Consider the following 19,740-nt stretch of genomic DNA (forward strand, 5'->3'; position numbering starts at 1 on the left):
TATAGAAAATCCAAAAATTCAACAACATCGATAATTATTACAAAAATAACCGATTTTTATTTGTTGTAACAACTCAAAAGAGTCACTCTTACACAATAAAAAAAACTTGAGTCACCTTTTCTCAAAGAGATCAAAATCCCACTAAATTATCCACATTCTATCAGTTTAATAATTACATTATAGAGTGTTGTTGTTAACCCCCCCCCCCCCCCACCCACCCACCCATACACACCAAAAATAAACTATAATATTCCTATCTAAAAAAAAACTTGTAGTGTCAAGTGGCACGGAGAGTGACATCACTCTCTTTGTACTGTGTGAGAGCTAGAAAATATGCCAAAAGGAGCATCTACGTGGAATTTTATATTTAATTTTTAAAATTAGTTGTTTTTATTTTTTATTGGCTTAATACCTAGATAAACCCTTAAACTTGGCATGTTTCGTAAATTAGACACTCAAACTTGCCTAGTGACCTGATACTCACTTTAACTTGACAAATATGTATTTTATGAACTCCTGCATCCACAAGACCAAGTGTGTGAAAAACACTTGCTAATGATGTGGCAAGTGAACCTATTATTTAATACCATGTAGAATATAAAAAAAATGACAAGTGTAAATAAAAGGTTTTAAAAAATAAAAATTGGAAAAAGGAAAACAAAACCCACTTGTTCTTCAACCCCACCCTAGTCGTTCCCCCTATCCCCATGTCGTCCACTCCCTTCCCTAACCATTTTTGTCTCATCTTCTTCTTCATCATTTTTTCTCATATAATATAATAATCAACTCACCACAATATTTCTCTTTTATTTATTCCATCAGAGAATGATGTCAATTTGTCGACAATAGGAAAAACTTCAGAGGAATTAAAAAAATTAAATTTGGACCTTTCATTCCCCGGTGGAGCATCTTTGCAATGCAATCGAATTGCAAAAGTTAAGCGGAAAGCGATCAATTCATTTAATTTGGATTTTCATTTTTAAGTTTGAAGTTTGATATTTTTATATTCCTATTAATCCGGCTCTTTGAATTTGAAGTTGTTTTGTGTTTGAGTTTTTGAAATTCAATATTGTTGTGCTGGGTTTTTTCTTTATGTTGCAGTCGGTAGGGAGAACAAAAAAATGGTGGAGGAGTTCGGCGGCAATTGCTAATTTTTTTACTAGTTTGGGCGGAGGTAGCCATTTTTCCCCAACTGTCATAGATGACCAAGATTTTAGGGGCCTTCAATCATTTATATAAAAGAATAAATATGGATGTTTTCCATGTCAGCTAATTTTAATAGCATCTCACACGCTTAGAATAGCTTTTCATGCAAGCAGTTCGCCACTCAGATTTTTATGTTTAATAAGTACATATTTGTCAAGTTAAAGTGTCTATCTGGTCACTAGGCAAATTTGAATACCTAACTTACAAACTATGTCAAATTTAAGAGTCTATCTAGGTATTAAGTCTTTTTTATTTTTCTTTCTTCTGGTAGACTCTATTAGAAAGACATAATTCGCGCACAACATTTATTTGAAGTATGTTTTGATAGTCAAACCTTTCAATTGAGTTTATTATATTGAGTAAATTTTGTTCTATTTGGCAATTACGTATTATGTTATTTTTTAATTTTTTTATTTTATTATTATTATTATTACTGTTATTATTATTATTGTAGAAATATAAATTTACAATTTAATTTACTGCTATATAAAATATAGGATTGTGAAGAAAAAAAAAAAAGATCGGTAAATTTAGATAAATCAAGAAGAATGAACAAATAAGAAAAAATTGTTTTACGTTTTAATATACAATTTTTAGTTTTTTTTTTTTTTAGTATTACTGTTATTTTAGAATTATCTTGTTAAATTGAGTTTACCATTTTGATAAATTCAGTCATGATTTTTAATTGATTTTTTAGTACTTTATTTTTAAATTACTACTCCCTCTGTTTCAATTTATGTGAATCTATTTCCTTTTTAGTTCGTGCCAAAATGAATGATCTCTTTCCTAATTTGAAAACGAATTCACTTTATGAAATGATTTACGGCCACACAAATATTCAAGACTTATTTTCAACCATAAGTTTCAAAAGTCTTCACTCTTTCTTAAATGTCGTGCCCAGTTAAATGGGTTCACATAAATTGAAACGGATGGAGTATTATTTTAAGGATACGGGTTTCAATTAGTTGACTGTTACTAGCAATAGATGTAGAGATATGAAGAAGAAAAAATGAATAAGAAAAGAAGAAAGAAAAAAAGAAAAAAAATAACAATTAAGATAAAATATAAAATGTCACGTGGATGGTTTTTTGGCCTATATTTTTTTCGGAAAAGGCTCAAATATGTCATCCAACTATCGGAAATGGCTCATTTATGCCACTAGTCTATAATTTGGCTCATTTATGCCATCGAACTATAGGAGATGGCTCATTTATGCCATCGAACTATAGGAAATGACTCATTTATGTCACTCACCAATAGTTTGACTCATTTATACCATCGCCTATTACCAAAATGACTCATCCATACCCTTTTTCATTAATGCCGGTTTTACAACACCAGATATGACACGTGGCCTCCAATTAGAGGTTTACGTCGTTTAATTAAATCAGTCCAATTTTAAATAACAAATTAATAAAAAATTCAATACATACACCTTACCCACCCACAACCATAATCTAGTTGGAGGCTACGTGTCATGTATGGTATTCTAAAACCAGCTTTAATGAAATATGGCATGGACGAGTCATTTTGATAACAGGTGATGGCATAAATGAGTCAAACTATTGATGAGTGGTATAAATGAGTCATTTCCTATAGTTCGATGGCATAAATAAGTCATTTCCTATAGTTCGATGGCATAAATGAACCAAACTATTGACGAGTGGCATAAATGAGTCATTTCTGATAGTTGCATGGCATATTTGAGCCTTTTCCGTATTTTTTTTTTTTTTGTTTTTGTAACTCCTGGCCACAATAGAGAGAATGAGGCCACCCTCCATGCCACATGACACTGATTTTAAAGAGAAAATGTTATAGTTCAGGGGGTAACAATAACATTTCATAATTTGAGTATTAAAATGATAAAACGTAATAATATAAGGGATTTTGGGATACTAACTCTATCTCAAAAAAGACTAGGCCCCGTTTGTCATAGATACCAAAAACAATTCACTTTTTTTTGGAATTTTGGAGTTATGTTTGGCCATAGTTTTTAAAATTATAGTTTTTGGTGAAATGTAGTTGTAAAAAAGTGAAGTTTTTTTTAAAAACAAGTTTTTTGAGTTTTTAATATTCCGGAATACAACTTCAAATTATGTATTTCTCATGGTCAGACGCTAATTTCAGAAAAAAAGTGGAAAAAAAATTAAAATAAAATGAATAATTCTTATGATCAAACGGGGGCTAAGTCACCCTTAATTAAAAGAGCCGAACAATTCACACCCACTGCTACTCCAACGGCTCTTAAATAAATTTGGCCCTAACCAATTGTGCGTTGAACGACTTTGTCAATCTTTCCAACGGTACATATATTCTTCTACCCACACTCTTCCTAGCCGTTGGAGCCAACCTTCCTTGTGATTTACTTTCAGAGTTTCAATGGCAATGCAGATAAGCATCTCAACATCATCCACCTTAATGAAGGAAAACAATAACATACCCACTAATCAAAACAATATGAATGCTGATTCATTTTGTTCTTTGAAAAGGAAAAGACCACCCAATATTGAGATCCCCACTACTACTATTTTATCTGAGATTCCTCTGAATTCTTTAAATGCTGCTGCTGACACTAACACTACTACACCCATCTGCTTTGTTGGTAATGGTGTCGCCTTTTTCTCCCGTAAAGGCAAGAAAACTTTCATGGAAGATACTCACAACATCATTTCTACCTCACATCCCAAAAGGGTATAACTCTTGTATTTCCTTTTATTTTTAGATTTCTTTTACTGCATGTTGTTTCTTTAGCCTCGATCGGTTATCTTATTATCTTGTTATTGTTTCTGCTTGCGGTTACCGCCTCTTTTTATCCTTCTTAGGAATAAGGTCTGTATGCTCTTGAGACCCTACTTAAGGGCAGAGACGAATCTAGGACATTTAGAAGATGGGTTCACTACTAAAAAAAAAAAAGAGGAAAAAAAATGCATTAAGTGGAGATTTATGCTTGAACCTCTAGGTAAATAACTTCACTTTCAACCAAGTGCACCACTAAGCCTTTTGTAGCATGGGTTTCAAAAGGTAATAGTAGATATACCGAGTTTAATCAAGTGACCATGGTTTCACATAACCTATTTTTTACACCTAACTTCGTCCGTGCTTATGGAATTACACTGGGTATGTTGTTGTATGTCAAAAAGGTAATTACGTATATAGTCAAAATGCTTCATTCTATGTTTTCTAGTCAAATTTTGAATTGTTATGCAATGGTTCTGAGTTCTTGAAAAATTATAGGGTTTTTTTGGGGTATATGATGGACATGGGGGCAGAAAGGCTGCAGAATTTGTGGCAGAGAACTTGCACTCTTATGTATTTGAAATGCTTGACAATGGTTCCAGCATGACGAAAGAAAAAGCTATTGAGGCGGCTTATATCAAAATTGATCAGCACTTCTTGAAACAGGTAACCAGAATTCTGGTTTTGTTTTATCCTTTCAGCTTTTCTAAGCAAAGTGGAATATGCAGTACCAACCCAAAGATGTATAATAGTAATAGGATTCTAACAGTTTGAACAATCTGAATAAGAATGTGGAACCATAATCAACCAATGTTCTATAAGCCATCTCTGATCTCATAGGCAATTGCTTCTCTTGGAGTCCAAATTGCAGAAATTCTGGTAATTTAGAATCTATTAAATTTCGACTTCTTTGTCTATGAGCAGAAATTAATTGCCGGCCCCAAACCCAAATAAATAATTAATCAATTTATTATGAATGTGCTTGGGATTGAGTTTCATAGTTGTTGTTATTGTGTTATGAATGGGCCTCGACCCGTTGTGGCAAAGCAGCCCAACACCAGATTAAGTGGCTATGTTTGGGATCCGGGTTGATAAATAGCAACTTGTGGGAGCAAAATAGGCTTATGCGTATCATGTTGAAGCTTGGCAGTGTCTGTTATCCCCTCATCTCCCTTCTTTGAGTTTAGTGCCTCATCCCCTTCTAGTTACCTTCTTCTATGTTCAATCCCAGTATTTCATTACAACAACCGGTTCCTTTGTAATCTCAGTGGAAGAAATATTATCATCGTATTGCCTTCTTCTATGTTTAATCCCAGTATTTCATTACAATAACCGGTTCCTTTATAATCTTAGTGGAAGAACTGAATGATTTTGTCAGTTAGTGCAATTTTTTCAAAGTAGCAGCCTCCGGGTAAGATATGTGGACGGTGGAGGTCAGAATCTGCAGATATTATGTGATTATGATTGAAGACGGAATATATAAGGCATCAAATATGAGTATATTGAATGGTCAATTGCTTGAGTCTAAAAAGTCTTTTGTTTACTGGAAGAGGAAAAAAGAAAAGAAGAGTACTGTTTAGTGTTAAGTAGCTTGAGGACCTGAACATGATTTTGATTTCATTTTTGTTGAGATCTCTTTATCAGTGGTGCAGATAATCAACGAGGTTGGGCCCTTTGACAAATACATATTAAGACATCAAAAGCTGAAGGAATAAGTAAAGACTTAGCTAGAGGAGTTGGACCTACTGAGGTTTACTCTCTCATATGCAAGTGGTTGGAATTAGGAGTGTCGGGCGGGTTGGGTTGAATTTTTTGCTGGTATTTAATTTTTCCCCTCATAACAAACAACTTTTTTGCGGGGTATAATTTTATATTTTAGCATTATAATATCTCAGTATTTCATTACAACAACCGGTTCCTTTGTAATCTCAGTGGAAGAAATATTATCATCGTATTGCCTTCTTCTATGTTTAATCCCAGTATTTCATTACAATAACCGGTTCCTTTATAATCTTAGTGGAAGAAATATTACCATCGTATTAATGGGCTATAGAAACTGTTGTTCGATATTGAGTTTGTTACACATTGTCTGGTTCATTTACAGGGTGTAGGCAGTGGTGCTTGCTGTGTGACGGCATTAATTGAAGGAAAGGAGATTATAGTTTCAAATGTGGGAGACTGTAAAGCTGTTCTATGTAGAAGTGGAGTTGCTGAAGCCATCACAAGAGATCATAGAGCTGAAAGGGAGGATGAGCGCAAAAGAATAGAGGATAAGGTACATATAAGCTCTTGAAGGAAAAGAGATTATAATCTCTCTTGATTGTAACTGAAGTTGTGATATGCAGGGAGGATATGTGGAATTTCATAAAGGAGGTTGGAGAGTACATGGTGTTCTTTCTGTCTCTAGAAGCATTGGAGATGCTCATTTGAAGGATTGGGTATCAGCTCAACCTGACACCAACACACTCACTTTGACACCAGATATGGAATACCTTGTTTTAGCTTCTGATGGTCTTTGGGATCAGGTTAGAAAACAAATCATAGTATATCCTCCCTCCGTTTCAATTTGTTTGTCATACTTTCCCTTTTAGTCTGTTTAAAAAAGAATGCCTCTCTCCTAAAGGCATGTTTAAGACCACAAGATTAAATGACATTTTGATGCATTATACATATCTTTAGTTTAAGACCACAAGATTAAAAAAAATCTTCTTTATTTTCTTAAACTCCGTGCCCAGTCAAACAAGAGACAAATTAAAACGGAGGGAGTATATATTGAGGAAGCTCACGGATAACGGAAAATCTGTTTGCTCTGATTTCTACTGGAATTTAAAACATAAATAGATTTTCATCTGTTAAGGGAATATTGCAATGATATAAAAGAAAATATTCGTGCAGCTTTCAATGAGACAGTTTTAATTAAAAAAGAAAAATGTGAGGATTTGTCAAAGAAAAATGTCGGGATTTACCAATCTTTGTTTTAATTAAAATAGAAAAATATGAGGTTTTGCCAAAGAAAATTGTTGGGATTTACCAATCTTTAAGATTAGACAATTTAGTTGTTATAACGTTTTTGAATAATCTTGTGGTTCTATGCAAGAATTTAGCATAATTCTACAACTCATTTTGTTTAATGATTCTGATTTACCTTGTCGTTTAGGTGGGCAATCAGGAAGCCATGGATCTCATAATGCAGGCATGTCCGAGGGAAAAGAGCAAGCAACTTCCAGTGACTACTTTAAATGAAAAGGGAGACGAAATTGATTGTGTAAGTAAAAGTCCTTTATCAAAGTTACAACGAGTTTCCCCAGTCAAGTCAAATAGAACGAAAAGTTGTTCTCCATGCTGTAAGAAAATTGTCAACGACTGGATGACAAGTGAAGATGAAAATAGCACTCAACTTCCAGTGGATACTTTAAATGAAAAGAGAACCGAATTTGATTGTGTAAGTAAAAGTCCTTCATCAAAGTTACGACGAGTTTCCATAATCAAGTCAAACGGAATCAAAAGCTGCTCTCCATGCTGTAAGAAAACTGTCAACGACTGGATGACAAGTGAAGATGAATCTGGCAATGAAAATGAAGGTCCTCCGGCAAAGGCTAGGCGAATTTCAACAGTGAACCAAACAAATATGAAGATGAAAATTTATTCCCCAAACCAAGAAAACAGTGGTTTGAACAAGAAGCAACATTCCAATGCGCTTGTGGCTGCTGGCAGAGAACTTGGAAACCTTGCTGTCTCAAGGGGTAGTTCGGATGATATCACTGTAATGATAATCGATCTGAGTCACTTCAAATTCTAGTTTCGATACTGTTAGTTCAGTCAACCTTAGGAAGTTTCAGTTGCATATATAATACCTCCAAGATTAACACTGACAGATTCCTATTGACTGTGATCCAGGCTAGATGCCGAATAGAAAATGGATGATTTTTTAAATCTTTGAAATAGTCATGTATTAAATAACATCAATAATATGATTCTTTAAATCTTTGCAAATAGAGTATAAAATGGTTTTACATGATGAATATACAGGCTTTTTGCAACTAGCCATGCAAGTTCACCAACTATGATTTGACGAGATTTAGCTATTCAAATGCTAGATCTGGCAACAAGAGTTTGTTCATCTCCAAGTTCTGATAATGAAATTGAAGAGTAATATAGGGATATGTGTTGTTTTGAACTATACATATCAAGAATATTCACTCATGCTTCACTTGAGAATATGTGTTGTTTTGAACTGTTACATATCAAGAATATTCACTCATGCTTCACTTGAGATGCCTTGCTGTTTTGAACTGTTACATATCAAGAATATTCACTCATGCTTCACTTGAGATGCCTTCCTTCCAAACCAGAGACTTAAAAATCCAAAAAATTACCTCAACCTGCACCTTATTCTGGTGAAGGCAAAAACAGCATCCCGCGTTAGCAGGGTCGGGGAAAGGGTCTCACCCCATGGGGTGTGATGTAGACAGCCTACATAATGCAAGCATTAGTGGCTGCTTTCACGGCTCGAATCCGTGACCTATAGGTCACACGGAGACAGCTTTACGGTTGCTCCAATGCTCCACTCATATTCTTGTGAAGGCATTTCTGTCAAATGGGACTTATGGCACTCTTTTCCAATCCCATGACAGTACGTGAAAGAGAACTTATATGTTGAATGGTCAATTCTAGAACAAGCTAAATGTAAAGAAATTGGAGGGTGTGAGAACAAGCAGTTAACAGCTTGATCAACTATCCATTAATTATCTGCTTCAGTGAAGTGAGTCCATCCCAGCTAATCCTGTAACAACTCAACTCCTGATTTTGAATAATTGTGTTTGTTTTGAGTTTTATGACTTTGTGTAGGTTTGTATGATAACTTTGGGACTTGTTAGTATGGTTTTGATTGGTACCTGAGGGGCTTGGATGAGTTTCGACATCATGGGAACAAATTGGGAAATTGTAGAAAATTTCTGGTTCGTGCTTTTGGCGCATGCGCTGCATGGCCATAGCACAAGAAAAAACTGACTGTGCGATGGAGGTGCGCCGCGCAGCCTAAAGCACAAGGACCCCTCGCACGATGGACGCATGTCGCATGGGTTATAGCACTGGGCAAAATATTCTTGAAGATCACAAACATCTCAACAAAGTAAATTTGCAATGAAGAGAGATTGTAACTTAAGATATAAATGAGGATAAAATAATCAAAGATTGTATCTTAAGATATAAATGAGGATAAAATAATCAAAAACCCCACCTAATTAATATTTTTTTAAAGGGTGTGTAAAAGAGAAGCATGATAAATAATTTGAGACAGAGAAAGTACAAATTTGAAACATACAAATTTTAATTAAAACCATATAGTTCAAACTTATATTTAATAAACTTAAAGACTTTTAGTTTTGTATTTTTTTAAAAAAATCTTTAAAATTGTATATTTTCAAGTAATAAAAATTTTAATATAAAAAAATTGGACTGACCAACTAAAGTCCCTATCAAAACAAAGGGATTAGCTTAAATTTGCTTATTGTTTTTTTACTCTTTTTAACTTCATGTCCAGAAGTTCTGTTCACATTTTTAATTTTCTGCCAACCGGCATGTTAATTTTTAAATTAAAATTACACGTAACAATAAAGTTTAGCTAGGTAAATTGTGCTGTTGATCTACCGCAACCACAAAATATTAAACAATAGATGGAGGCATGACATGTAAAACTCCGTGGCCCAATGGATAAGGTGCTGGTTTACGAAACCCAGAGATTCTGGGTTTGATCTCTAGCGGAGCCGTTTCAATTTTTTTATTATTTGTTTCCTATATCTATTATGACTCCCTTCGTTTTTGGGTTTTTGCTGTATATTTATTTCTACAATAATCAGCTAGAAGATGTTGGTATAAATATGAACTTGACCAATGATATAGAGACAGTGTTAGCGTGTTACCCCGAAGAATTAACTCTAGGTGACTAAAAAGTCTTGAAATTACTAAAGGTGACGTGTAGGGCTCACCCCACATCAAAACCCAATTAAATTTGGGATTAAGAAAATTGGGGTCCAAAATGTAATTTTTAAATATTCTTAATCTTTTACAAACTACAAAAAAACCCAAAATACCCACCCATTATACTAAAACACCACCCAATATTCAAAACTTCCCAAACCGTTCCTCTCCACAACTCCCTCGCACTTCTTCCATATCTCAAAATCAAAACTCTCAAGCAAACAGTTAATCTCCTTCACTTGGACGTCTCTCATCTCTCCTCTTTTCTTGTCATCTTCTTCTTCACCCTCGTCTATAGGTGTCGCTGTTGCTGCTGCTTCTTTTATCAAGGTAAAGTTTTTGTTTCACTTGTTCCAAAAGTTATTTGGTAGAAATTGATGATTTTGGTTGTAGAAAAAGAAGAAGAAGAACATGGGTTTGTCTTCAATGTTGTTTATTTTGTTGTTCCTTGTTCGAGAAACCCTTATTTAGGGTATTTGTTTGACTTGTTGGGGGTTTTTGCGTTTGTAAATAGCGTACATTGTTCTCAAATTATGATTTTTTGTGATGTTTTTGTTCTTGTTCTCCTTAAGATTTCGAAAAAATGGCTTGCAATCTTGTTGACTTTTTCGAACAGATGAGTAAGTTGTTGTAGCAACTTCAGCACTTGTTTGACAGTTGCAGACAGTTGCTGTTACATCTGACATTTTCGCTTATTCGAAAAATTCTAGATAAATGGACTTGTGATGAATAAGGCAACTATTGGACATTTCTTGGTATGAATGTGTAGGTTATGAATACGTTGGCGTGGAATTACGGAAGGAGGCCAAGGGAAAAATTGGAATTTTGGAAACTTGTTCCATAAATTACAAAATTAGCCAAGTTGGACTCAAAAAAAAATAAGAGAACAAGGCCCAAACTTGGAGGCCCAACCGGCCATATTGGCCCAAAATCCATGGCCATAAGTCATGTGATTAGTCACATGACTAGCCAATATAAAGGGGTAATAATACATGTTTATCCAAAGAAGCTTCAAGAAAAAGAATTGAGAGGAAGAGAGAGGCATTTCGGGTTTGAAGGAGAAAAAGAAAGAAAAAAATTTTGAGGCTTAATCTTTGGTTTAAAAATCAAGTTCTTGTGGGAATATTACCAAGTGCAAAGCCCTCTACAAGTTGGTATAAGTATTGTGGCAAGAAAGCAATTCTATCCTCCAAGTGAAGAACTTGAAGAAAGGTGAGGATTTAATGCTTTTGTTATGTTATAAATGGTATATGTATGTTGTAGTATGTGTGAATGAATGAAAAACATGGAAATTTTGTGTGTGGAAAGATATGCATGTTGGCCGAATATATGTATATGTATTACATGTCTTGGATGATTTGAATTCATGTTGTAATTTAGTTGTAGTGTGGTGGAAATTGTATTAGAAATGGAAGTGGAATGAATTAGTGAAAATTGAAGAATGTAGGAGGTGGCCGTGTGGTATGGTCATGTGTTGATGGAGTATGAATTTGATCTTGTTTGTATATTAAGTATGTTATGGTGAAGTGAATGGAAAAGATAACAATCTTTATTGTTTTGGAAAAATGGTTATCAAGTTGTTGTAGGAAAGTATGCAACTTTGTTATGATTTATGTAAAAATGGAAATGAAGGTATCAAGAGGCAAATTATGATTATTGTTGATGAATTTGGAAGATGGAAATGTGTTATGAACTTGTATGTTGAAAGTTAGGAAAAGATTGGAAAAGTAGTGATTTAATGGAAAGTTGGAATGTTTGTGTATCTTATGAATATTATGTGAAAATGGTATGGATGCCTCCGGTGTATGTCGTAATGATTTTGATGGATAATGGATATGAAAATAATAAGTTTGGTTTGGAAATGCAAGTTTGAAACGAAAAATGTTTCGTTATGTCGAAAGATGGCCAATGATGCCTTAGTGTATGTTTTAATGTCCATTGATGTTTTGATGTCATTTCTGGGTTGTTGTGTTGATGAATTGAGCCGAGCTAAGTTTCGGGGATGTCGTATATACAGAGGAAATGCTGCCGAAATTTCGGTAGGCAAGTATGTGTAAAATTGGAATATGGAAAGAATGAAACTAACAAATGGTAAACTTGACCATTTCCAGATTTTGGACGAAATTTGGATTGACGCCAAGCGAGCATAAGGCGCCATCGAGGTATGTGAAGCATTTCCCTATGTTCCTAGGCATGTTCTGGATGTGGTAGGCTCGGCCGCGAGCCTTAAGTACGACTCCGTTCCCCGGAATTCGAGACGGAAAACCGCTCCAATTCCTTCAACTCAATTGAAGCTATTTTCTTACAAATTGCCTTTAAAGTGAATTTTTGTACAAAACTTCCCTAAACGGAGTCGGAACACTTCCAAACGACTATGGATGACCTCATAAGGTCTATTAGCAATAATTTACCTATGTAGCCTCGAGTTGGTCCGAGGCGGGCCCACAAGGCCCGATATCTTCTGTAAAATTTTAAATACTTCCGTTTTGGTCCGATTTTCTCTAAAAACTTCTGGACTATTATTTTGTGTATAACATGGCTATTTCTGTGTAATTTATACAAATGATTTTTGAACATCTGAGAATCCGATTCTGATGATAATCTGTCGTGCCTTCCCAACTAGGACATAGGCGCGTACTATGCATACTATCTGGATATTCTGATTTTGGCTCGCCGTTTGGCACCCTTCAGTTGATTGAGTCTGTATGTTGAGTCTGTATGTAAGTAGTTTCTCATTTATCGGATCGTGTCTGTCCCAAGGCATTCTTTCACTGCGACCCGGGCCAGGTTCTGTTATCGTGCATATTTCTCTGCATTGTTCACCGCGTCCCTCGGCGTACGGGCCGGGATCTGTATGTCTGTATGATATTATGATTTGTGTATGGGGATGGCGGCCAGGATGGCATATGATCGGATCTGATTCTGTCTGTCCACCGCGTCCTGTACTAAGAGGGCCGGGTTCTGTTACCGCGCCCCCAGACAGGGCCGGGATCTGTATGAATGTATGCGTGTGCTATCTATATTTATATAAGCACATGCCTCTGTATGATTCTGTATGACTCTGTACTACTCTGCATGCATAATTCTGTCCGACATACTTCTGTCTGTCCGTCTGAATTACGACTATGTCTGTATGTCCGTATGGATTCTGATTCTGCTCGTCTGTCCGTATTATGATTCCGTTTTTCTGTCCGAACCATAATTCTGTTTATTTGTATGGGACACGGTTCTGTATGTCTGTCTGGATCATGACTCTGTCCGTCAGTCTGATTTATGGTTCTGTTCGTTATATTTCTGTGACTCCGGTTCGGACTATGTTTATATCTGTTATGTTCTGCTTTACATACTCGGTACATTTTTCGTACTGACCCCCGTTCTTCGGGGGCTGCGCTACATGCCCGCAGGTACCGACGCACCAGGTGATACGCCGCCAGTGTAGGGTTCTAATTCTGCTGTTTGAAGAGCTCCTTTGATCCGGAGCGTATACTTTTGGTATATATATCTTCTGTCTTCTGTATACTCTGTATGTATGGATATTCTGGGTACGGCGGGGCCCTGTCCCGTCATATGACTCTGTATGTCTGTAGAGGCCTGTAGATAGATGTGTGGGTTACGGGTTTCGTCTGTATGCTAGCCTTATCGGCTTATATGCAAATGTCTGTATGTTCAGGTATATATGTATATATATGTATGTTTGCGCGCGTGCCGTATTTGTATCGACCTACTTTTGTAACTTCTGTTTTAAAAAGAGAAAAAAAAAATCCGTATGATTTGAAATTCGGTCGGGTAGGTATGTACGGGTACCCAGTTAGGGTACCAGTCGCGGCCACGGGGTTGGGTCATGACAGTTGCTGAGGTTGCTTGCTTTAAAAACCTCTATTTAGTGTATTTGTAGTGAAATACTATTGTTGGTGTTGGTGTTAGTGTTGGTGTTGGTGTTCGTGTTGGTGTTGATGTTGATGTTGGTGTTGGTGTTGTCCTGTTATGATATGGTTTAGGAAAAGAAAGGATAAACAATTATTGCACATACATTTGGTGTATTTTGTTTAACTTGTATGATTGTGTGTCCGTAGTAGACGATTTGGCTGTTGTCTTGGAAGTAGATGCTTGTTGTTTTGGTTTGGTTAAGTGTTTAGGAAAAGCTTGGTTAAAACCCATCTTGTTGTTGTTATTGTTGTTATTGCTGTTTTTGTTGTTGTTGTTGTTGTTGTTGTGTGTTTGTAGTGAAATAAATGGTTTTTTTCTGCTGTTGTCCTGGTATGGTTCAGGGTTTAGGAGTGGATATCCAATAGATGGTTTTTTTGTTCTTGTCCTAGTATTTATCTGGTTCTGTTTATAGAAGCTATGTCCAACAAATTTTTAGTTGTTGCAACAATTTCTACACTTGTGCCAACAAGTAGATAATATGTTGCAACAACTACAAATCTGTTGGACATAGCTTCAGTTTTTTGGTTCTGTTTGTAGAAGATATCCAACAGATTTTTAGTTGTTGCAAAAAGTTATACACTTGTGGCAACAAGTATACAATATGTGGCAACAACTACAAATGTGTTGGACATAGCTTCAGTTTTTTGGTTCTGTTTTGTACAAGATATCCAATAGATTTTTAGTTGTTGCAACAAGTTATACACTTGTTTCTACAAGTATACAATATTTTGCAACAACTACAAATCTGTTGGACTTAGCTTCAGTCTTTGGTTCTGTTTGTAGAAGATGTCCAACAGATTTATAGTTGTTGCAATAAGTTATACACTTGTTGCAACAAGTATACCATATGTTGCAACAACTACAAATATGTTGGACTTAGCTTCAGTCCTTTGGTTCTGTTTGTAGAAGATGTCCAACAGATTTATAGTTGTTGCAACAAGTTATACACTTGTTGCAACAAGTATACCATATGTTGCAACAACTACAAATCTGTTGGACTTAGCTTCAGTCTTTTGGTTCTGTTTGTAGAAGATGTCCAACAGATTTATAGTTGTTGCAACAAGTTATACACTTGTTGCAACAAGTATACCATATGTTGCAACAACTACAAATCTGTTGGACTTAGCTTCAGTCCTTTGGTTCTGTTTGTAGAAGATGTCCAACAGATTTATAGTTGTTGCAACAAGTTATACACTTGTTGCAACAACTATACAATATGTTGCAACAACTATAAATCTGTTGGACATTGCTTCAGTTATTTGGTTGTGTTTGTAGAAGATATACAACACCTTAATCACTTATTCAACAACTGAAGAATCTGTTGCAACAACCTATTCACTTGTTGCAACAGTTACATCATTTGTTGCAACAAATTCTTCAGTTGTTGGGGAATTCTGTTACTTGTTGTATTTTGTTTGATCAAATGCTGCACTTGTTATTATCTGTTTACTTTGAATGATGCACTAATCAGTTGAAGCTTTTTTTTTCTCCTGTATGTAGATAAAATGTCTCCAGCTAAAAGAAAAGTTGAGAAATCAACTGAGGGTCATAGAGATAATAAAAAAGCTAGAGTGCAATCATCATTAGAGAATCTTGCTGATTTAGCAAAATCTATTGTTGAATCAGCAAATATAGAGGACAGAGACAGCCAAACTGACAATCAATCCTCAGAAAGAGAGGAAGTACAGAGCCAAGAAGCAGTAGATACAAATGAACAAAGTGAAGAAGAATTAGAAGCTGAAAAAACTGCTGATGGAGTAGATGGATTGGATGAAGATGATGAAAAGGGCAGTGCTTCCGAAAATACAGTTCAATTGTCGACGTTCATAGCTGAATTAAGAACAAAGAAGAGAAATAGTGTGAATGCCAATTTAATTGCAGAATCTTCTAGTAGATTGGACATAGATCATAACAGACCTTCCATTGCTGAGGTCGTCAAGGTTTTCAGTATTGACAAGTATGCCGTGAGGATGCCATTGAATGAAAATAATGATTTGACCGTTGATGTTACGGTCAAATCAGGCATGGGCAAGAACTTTGATATGTTTAGGCTAATTCTTAAAAAGCAGGGGTTGAAGGATTTCTTTAGGAAAAGCTGTTTTGGGGTGTATTTGGATCTGCCTGAAGAGACCGGTGCACGGTTTCAAATGAAAATGGTATATGGGCTTATGAAGCGTAGAATTCTTTCGGATGCAAAGGATGAGCTTTGGATTAATTACTGTGGCATGCCGGTGTGCTTTGGCTTGAAAGAGTTTGCCATAGTTACTGGCCTTAGATGTCATCCTTGTGAGCTTCCTACTATTGTATTGAATAAGCCAGCCCGGACTACCAAGACAACCAAAGAAGCCAAGAAAGTAGGAAAGGGTGGAAAAGATAAGAATGAAACTGGTTTGGTGGAGTTAGTTGGAAAAAGCTACAAAGGAGATAAGTTGCTTGTAGATTTGCAGTCCAAAACCATGTCAAAAAAGCATAAGCAGTCCTTGTGTTTAGTTTGGTTTGTGCACTGTGTTCTTATGGCAAAAGATACAAGTCTGAACATACCACTTGGTTTGCTTAAACTTGCGGAGGACTATGAGGCATTCAACAACCATGGATGGGGCCGGGAAAGCTTCAAGTTGACTGTTGACTATTTATTGAAAGAGCTTAAGCCAACAGTGAAGACAATCAATTTGAATGGCTTCCCTTGGGCTTTCATGGTAAAGCATTTGCAATGTCAATTTCTTGTACTTTTTGTATTTATATCATCATTCTGACTTTGATGGTATCTTGTTTTCTAGGCTTGGGCATTTGAAGTCATTCCTCACCTCCGACAACAAGTGAAGGACTACCCTTCAGAAGTGTCTTTTCCAAGAATGCTTAGATGGTTGACTGCGAAGAGCAACACAAGATTGAGTGTTGATCTTTTTAACCCTCCTTTGGAAGAGGTAAGCCTTAATACATATATATAGAATAAACTTGGTCATTTTTTGGATAATGTCCAACAAGTATGACACCCGTTGCAACAAGTTACTAATCTGTTGGACAATGTCCAACAAGTATGACACCTGTTGCAACAAGTTACTAATATGTTGGACAATGTCAAACAAGTATGACACCTGTTGCAACAAGTTACTAATCTGTTGGACAATGTCCAACAAGTATGACACCTGTTGCAACAAGTTACTAATATGTTGGACAATGTCAAACAAGTATGACACCTGTTGCAACAACCTAGTTATCTGTTGCATTTCATGATTTAGGACCATTTTAATATATCTACTTTTTTGTTGTAGGTTGTGCACCCGTGGCTTGTCCCGATAGTACGGGAGTTGGAGATGTCATTCCTTGCTTCCTTTAAGCCATTACAATCTGTTCCTGATAAAATGATTGAGGGGATGAAATTAGAATTGGCTGGAGTGACAGCCATCAAAAGGGAATCAGTTGTGGTAGATGTTGGTGGTGGTGGTGTTATTGCTGGTGATCAACCTGCTGTTGATGACGTTGCGGTAGAAATTGCCGGTGAAAAAATAATAGATGATGATGTTGATTTTGGTATACAAACTCCAATTGGTGGTGTTGTTGGTGGACAAACTCCAATTGGTGGTGATGTCGGTGGACAAACTCCAATTGATGGAGATGTTAGTTGTGGCGGATTTGGTGGTAGATTTTCCTTTGTTAGTGCCGACACATCGAAATGTGCTTGTGAATGCACCTATTGCAAGCAGCGAATGGATGATTTGATAAATAATGTTGACCTCACAAATTCTGCTTTACAGAGTTTGTTATCCAAGAGGGGTGTCAATCCATCCAAGAAGCTGACCTCACCCTATACTCCTATTCGCATTCGCAAGAAGGGAAAAGCAATTTCCAAGGCACTTGTCGATGTTAGGTCAAGGAAATCTTCTACACCCCACAAGGCAACTGATGTTGTTGATCTTAAAAAGGTAAATGTGTATAAGCATGCAGATGCTCAAAAAATGAAAAAGCTTGAAAAATTCGTCAATGCCAAGAAGAGCAAGGGTACGATGTATTCATTGCATGAATTTAAGGCCGATGACTTCAGGATAATGACAAGAATGGAAGCTTGGTGGCTGGCTAGTGTAAGTTTGAAAACAACAATTATTTTTGTTGAAACAAGTCTTATTTTGGTTGTATTGGTTGCAACAAGTTATATATTTGCTGCAACGAGTGGAACACTAGTTGCAACAAGTATTGGTCTTGTTGTAACAACTCTCCTAGTTGTTGGAGATTGCTTACAGCAGTTGGGTCTATTTCCCCAACTGCTGTAAGCAAACTCCAACAACTAGGTGAGTTGTTGCAACAAGTGTGCACTTGTTGCAACAAGTATTGGTCTTGTTGCACCAACTCTTCTAGTTGTTGGAGTTTGCTTACAGCAGTAGTGCACACTTGTTGCAACAACTCACTTAGTTGTTTAGGTGACTGACATTCCTTATACTTTTAATGCAGTATGTTGATGAAATTATGCTCTTAATGCGTGTGAGGCAAAGCACTTTCACTGAGCACTATGCTTCCACAGATATAATCTTGGATCTCAACTTCTACAATATCATGCTCAAGCGATACACAAAGTTGTCGGATGAGAGCACACAGCCGGAAGCTATTCCATTCAATCAAATGCTTGATGATTTTATATGGGATGATGATGCTATCGCTTACCGTAGAGGTAGTGTACTAGCCAAAGGTGGTCGCGAGTGGGTTGGTGCCAAAAGGGTGCTTACTATCATGAACATAAATGTCAAACAGTTTGTCACCCTCGAATTCATTATTGAGGAGGGGGTGATAAATGTTTATGACTGCAACGTCCCAAAAATCCAAGAGGATGAGTTCTTCATCCACATCCAGCCAGTCATTGAATTATGGCCAAAACTACTGAAGTAGAGTGGCATGTTTGAACGCTTGCCTGAAAAGCTACTCAACGAAGCTTGGAAATTTGTGCTGAAGGAGAATCTCCCCCGCAATGAAACTGCAATGGCATGCGGATCGTATTCACTTGCTTTTATTGAGCATTTGCTTACTGGCACTAACATGATGAAGCCTGAGACTCTATTGTGCGACAACTCAGTGGTGAGGATGCAGTGGCGGTGGGCAGTGGGTGTGATAGATAAAGTCTTGGAGCCCTGAGCTGGTTGTTTAACAAATTACTACTTGAACAATTTTTTTTTATCCTTTTTATTATTTATTAATGTTGTTGCAACAAATGCAACAGATAGTACAGTTGTTAACAAAGTTGCAAAAAATTACTAATCTACTAATCTGTTTATAAAAGTTGCCTAAATGATTAGAACAGGTCATAGTTGTTGAAGAAGTTACTAATCCGTTCCAAACAAGTAACTAAACTCTTTTAAAAAGTTACTAATCTGTTGCATTAGATAATACATTTGTGAAAGAAGTTGCAACAAATTACTAATCTGTTTCAACAAGTTACTAATCTGTTCCAACAAGTAACTAATCTGCTGAAACAAGTTACTAATCTGTTGCAACAGATCATACTGTCGTGGAAAGAAGTTGAACCAAATTACTAATTTGTGCCAACAAGTTACTAATCAATTCCAACAAGTAAATAATCTGCTGAAACAAGTTACTAATCTGTTGCAACAGATCATACAGTTGTGGAAAGACGTTGCAAAAAATTAATAATCTGTTCCAACAAGTTACTAATCCGTTCCAACAAGTAAGTAATCTCCTGAAACAAGTTACTAATCTGTTGCAACAGATCATACAGTTGTGGAAAGAAGTTGCAATAAATTACTAAAAATTGCTTAAGTATATATATTGATCAATAAATATGATTGATTTCCATTGTTTATCACTAAATGTGGGTGAATCCCATGAATTCACTTCAATGATCACTCCATTTAGTGCGTATTGGACTTAGTTGATCATATATCCTGA

At 36.1% G+C, this 19,740-nt stretch overlaps 1 protein-coding gene across 1 annotated transcript; it reads left to right on the forward strand.

Annotated features, from left to right (window-relative positions):
- Window positions 1–3,468: 3,468 nt before the first annotated feature.
- Window positions 3,469–7,814, forward strand: LOC132615824 (probable protein phosphatase 2C 14). Its single transcript, XM_060330414.1, has 5 exons — window positions 3,469–3,897; window positions 4,441–4,608; window positions 6,047–6,217; window positions 6,288–6,467; window positions 7,100–7,814. Exons 1-5 carry the CDS (start codon window positions 3,586–3,588, stop codon window positions 7,739–7,741), a joined length of 1,473 nt encoding a protein of 490 aa, XP_060186397.1. The 5' UTR covers window positions 3,469–3,585; the 3' UTR covers window positions 7,742–7,814.
- The last annotated feature ends 11,926 nt before the right edge of the window (window positions 7,815–19,740 follow it).

This window comes from Lycium barbarum, chromosome 10 (genome assembly GCF_019175385.1).
Source record: "Lycium barbarum isolate Lr01 chromosome 10, ASM1917538v2, whole genome shotgun sequence".
Classification (NCBI taxonomy): Eukaryota; Viridiplantae; Streptophyta; class Magnoliopsida; order Solanales; family Solanaceae; genus Lycium; species Lycium barbarum.

Bases quoted from the DNA above. Each gene is read 5' to 3' on its own strand.
- LOC132615824 (XM_060330414.1), top strand. From the start codon at position 3,586: ATGGCAATGCAGATAAGCATCTCAACATCATCCACCTTAATGAAGGAA. The intron at 4,609-6,046 runs GTAACCAGAATT...GTTCATTTACAG, and splicing joins ATCAGCACTTCTTGAAACAG to GGTGTAGGCAGTGGTGCTTG. The intron at 6,218-6,287 runs GTACATATAAGC...TGTGATATGCAG, and splicing joins GCAAAAGAATAGAGGATAAG to GGAGGATATGTGGAATTTCA.